Below are 4,365 nucleotides of genomic sequence, written 5' to 3' on the forward strand. Positions count from 1 at the left end.
GCCACCACAACGAGCACACGTCACAGAACCACAACAAGATGTTTTCAAATGACCAAACCACTGGCACTGAAAACGTCGGAGAGGGTTGGCAATATAGGGTCGTACCTTACAGTTCAAATAATCTGCCTTAACAGTGGCAGGTGGACGTGGTGATGAAAACGTCAAAATCAGGTCGGCACCATAATACCTTCTTGACAAGTGGAGATCCTTCGAACTGCTGGAACTCCTTGGCTGGAGAAACCAGCAAGGATCTCTGACTTGGGGATAGACTTCAAGTCCCTCTCAACGATAACTCCTCGTGACGAATTCAAGGAAGCGTGGGGAGTAACCTCAATGGGTATATCCCCAATGGCCTTTGAATTCAAGAGGAGTTCAGTGTGTTTAGCTGTGGATGTTTCAACCAAGATGTCTCCAGAACGGAGCTTCTTAACTAACTTTGGAGACCCAGCAAGCCCTTCTGAATAAAAAAGGTAACATTTGCCCTAAAGATTTATTGGATAGTGAATGCAAGATCAGAAAGCAAGGTACAGGTCCACCTTGTGGTGGAGACTGCTGTTCAGAGTCTTCTAGGCGTGGTCGTTTACCAATAAGCAGAGTTTTTACTATTTTGTTATTTGGATTGGGGAGATCCATAATTAAGGAGAAAGATTCAGTGCCCACTGACCAAACCCGCCATGGAGTCCTACGAGGGGATGCATTACAATATCAAAAATGACACTGCAGCAATGCCAGGGTTTCATGAGCACTATAACCAGACACCAGCATCAGACACGATGTCCACAACACCCGTTGAGAACACCCAACACTGGTACTCAGTTGACCCTGGGGCCACCCCAAGGCCACCCATCTACAGGAATTCAAGGCCAAAGTGGTGTGTTGCAGTGTCCCAGACAACACTCAACCACCAGGATTCTCTCCTCCCCTTCACGGTCGCCACACATGGCAAACACGTGGGTGGATGTTTAGATCCCAGTGGTCCCCTTACCACATACAGCAATCCACGTCGAGGGGCAAAAACCATGGAAGGTCAAACAGAATCTTCAGGGAGGGTATGGGAAGGCACATCAAATTCAGAAAGTGGAAACAGGTGATCAAAGTCCTCATTAACCTGACCAGATTCCACAGGTTCAGGAAGAGGGGCAATTTCTGGATATAAAGGTTGACCCATATAACATTCAATCTTCCTGCAAATAAACGTAGGCAAATCTCCTGTGGTGTAGCGCCTGTCGATTGTATGACACCTGAAGTGGTGACATCAACTTTGGAATTCATGGTGATTTAGTCGACAAAAGCAATTAAAGTAAATAATAAATGCGACTATAATACAGGTAAGTGAATTGAAATAATGTAAAAACTAAGTATTTTAAATAAAATTAAACCACTTCGAGAAAATACAATTTCAAACACGACACCAGACGAAAAAAGAAAGACGTCCAAGTGCTGTCAAACGAAAAGTGACAGTTCTGAAGAGGCACATAGAGGGAGTCACATGCATCATGTGAGTGTACTATGATCCTGTTGGTGGATAAGTGACGCATGGTGATTTGCATGAGACACACACATTGGAATCATTTGATTCCAATAGGGGGTGTAGAAGGCTTGTGGCATGCATATTAAAAAAGTTCGCATAAAGAAGGCAGCAATGAACAAGAATAGCTAATCTTCTGAGAGGAGGAAAGATCCTATTGGAAATACATTTTCAATATAGAAAAATTATAACTTTGAAACATTTTTTTCTGTTTTGCAAGAGATGATATTTTTGAGTGTTCTATTGTGATCAGCTGGAATCGTATGGATGTTAGTTCTCTGGTGGTAATTAGGTTAAGGCAGTGTTTTCTCCGATGATTTTAAAGAATGTCAGAGACCAGGTATGTGAGCTTCAGGATCAGACAGTGTTTTCCCCCATGGTTTTAAACAATGTCAGAAACCAGGTATGTGAGCTTCAGGACCAGACAGTGTTTTCCCCCATGGTTTTAAACAATGTCAGAAACCAGGTATGTGAGCTTCAGGACCAGATAGTGTTTTCCCCCATGGTTTTAAACGATGTCAGAAACCAGGTATGTGAGCTTCAGGACCAGACTGTGTTTTCTCCCATGGTTTTAAACGATGTCAGAAACAAGATATGTGAGCTTCAGGACCAGACAGTGTTTTCCCCCATGGTTTTAAAGTATTTTAGAGACCACGTATGTTAGCTTCAGGACCAGACAGTGTTTTCTTCCCATGGTTTTAATCGATGTCAGAAATGAGATATGTGAGCTTCAGGGCCAGGCAGTGTTTTTCCTCATTGTTTTAAACGACGTCAGAAACCGGGTATATGAGCTTCAGGACCAGACAGTGTTCTCTCCCATGGTTTTAAAGTATTTTAGAGACCAGGTATGTGAGCTTCAGGACCAGACCCCTTGGACCCCTTGGATTTTAAAGGATTTTAGAGACCAGGTATGTGAGCTCGCCTCCTTCAGGTGTTGTATCTCATTAGACAGTAGGCAAATGACTCAGGATTGGGAAGTTATGAGTTGCTCTAGAAATTATTGGCCAATTAGTTTCTCTTCTGTAGTATGAAAACTACTAGTATCTTATAAATGAAGCTTTACCAAATCATTTAGTTAAATATGGTGTCATTTGAATAGGAAAGTCAATATGGATTCACTAAAGGGAAATCTTAACTTACTAGTCTGTTATATGTAGTTTCTTGATATCTGGATGATGGAAATGGTACGTACTCAGTGTATTTAGATTTTGTTTTCTTATCTAAGAGAGGATGTAGACTTATAATTCCAGGGGTGGAAGGGTTATCTTATAGGGATAGGTTAAAACCTCTTCTTTTTTCTTGAGATAAGAATAATAAAAGACAAGCTTATTGAGGTGAAAAGGTTATTGGGGGGTCAATAAGATAAAAGTATTTGATTTCTTTGTGCTGTGTTCTGAAAATAATAAAAGTCACAAGTTTAAGCTTCAGTTAAGACAGTTGTATTTTTTAAGAATGCAATTGGTGAGTTGCCATCTGCAGAAATGGTTGGAGGACATTACCTTACAGAAGGTTAAGAGGGGAATTGATCATTTTCTGAAAAACATAGGGAAGGGCTGGTTGAAAGTTTTACTTTTCTCATGGATGTGACAGTGTATAAGGATGTGCTTTGAAGGAACAGATGGTCCTTTGTTGTCTGTACATTATGTTATTTTGTTTATAATAGTTAAAAACTAATGTTTTGAAAGAGAAATAAGCATAGGAATGATTATCATGTTTCTATATTATACATTAAGATACAAAACAGTGAAGCAAATCAGAATTTCCGTGTTATTTTTTCATCCTTAGAACCCAGGTATCACCACCACAAACTGCAGCTGTTACCTTCTCTATTTGCACCAGAAAAGAGCAGTAATAATTGATTGTATTCTGCGTTGGGGCCAACAGTTATCATCATGCTTTCTGATGTTTATCTGGAGGAAAACTCCAGTGATATTCATATGATACTTGATCCTTTAGAGCTGACAGACATCAACCAGAATCTCTGTTCTTGGCCTCCTCAAGGTTTTGATGATGGAATCACTGGACTTCCTCCACGAAAGGAAAGTCAGATATTTTCTGTTGCCATGGGAATGAAGAAGAAGAGGAATGTAATGCTGAATAAAAATGAACAAAATTCTAATTGTAAGTTGGGTGTAAAACAAACTTGCCGAGTTTGGTTTTCTGTTCTTTGTTGTGTTATACTTTGATGTTATTCTGTTTCTTGTAGGACAATGAAACCTTGAATTTAATATTGAAAGGGATACTTTTAATCTTGACTTTCAGATGGGAATTGAGTTGTGTTTGCCATAATTTATACCAGAAACTGTTGAAATTATTTATCGAAGTTTAATAAAGAAATAATTTCTGACAAATTTGGATGAAACCTGTGTATCTGGTAGTATATTGTTGTGTATCTGGTGGTATATTGTTGCATATCTGGTAGTATATTGTGTATTTGGATGAAATTTGTGTATCTGGTGGTATATTGTTGGGTATCTGGTGGTATATTGTTGGGGTATCTGGTGGTGTATTGTTGCATATCTGGTGGTATATTGTTGTGTATCTGGTGGTATATTGTTGGGTATCTGGTGGTGTATTATTGGGTATCTGGTGGTATATTGTTGTGTATCTGGTGATATATTGTTGGGTATCTGGTGGTATATTGTTGGGTATCTGGTGGTGTATTGTTGTGTATCTGGTGGTATATTGTTGTGTATCTGGTGGTATATTGTTTGGTATCTGGTGGTATATTGTGTATTTGGATGAAATGTGTGTATCTGGTAGTATGTTGTATATTTGGATGAAATGTGTGTATCTGGTGGTATATTGTTGTATATCTGGTAGTATATTGTTGTGTA

General features: G+C 39.3%; 1 protein-coding gene across 3 annotated transcripts in view; it reads left to right on the top strand.

Moving 5' to 3' along the window:
- Positions 1-4,365, top strand: part of LOC106472058 (eukaryotic elongation factor 2 kinase-like) — a 62,553-nt gene that overhangs the window by 28,495 nt on the left and 29,693 nt on the right. For all 3 annotated transcript variants that reach the window (XM_013932687.2, XM_022400669.1, XM_022400668.1), the window contains one exon: positions 3,314-3,649. In XM_013932687.2, coding sequence (XP_013788141.1) covers positions 3,421-3,649 — 229 coding nt within the window. In that variant the 5' untranslated portion in view covers positions 3,314-3,420. The remainder of the gene's footprint in view (positions 1-3,313; positions 3,650-4,365) is intronic.

The sequence above is a fragment of the Limulus polyphemus genome, unplaced genomic scaffold (assembly GCF_000517525.1).
Source record: "Limulus polyphemus unplaced genomic scaffold, Limulus_polyphemus-2.1.2 Scaffold5053, whole genome shotgun sequence".
Classification (NCBI taxonomy): domain Eukaryota; kingdom Metazoa; phylum Arthropoda; class Merostomata; order Xiphosura; family Limulidae; genus Limulus; species Limulus polyphemus.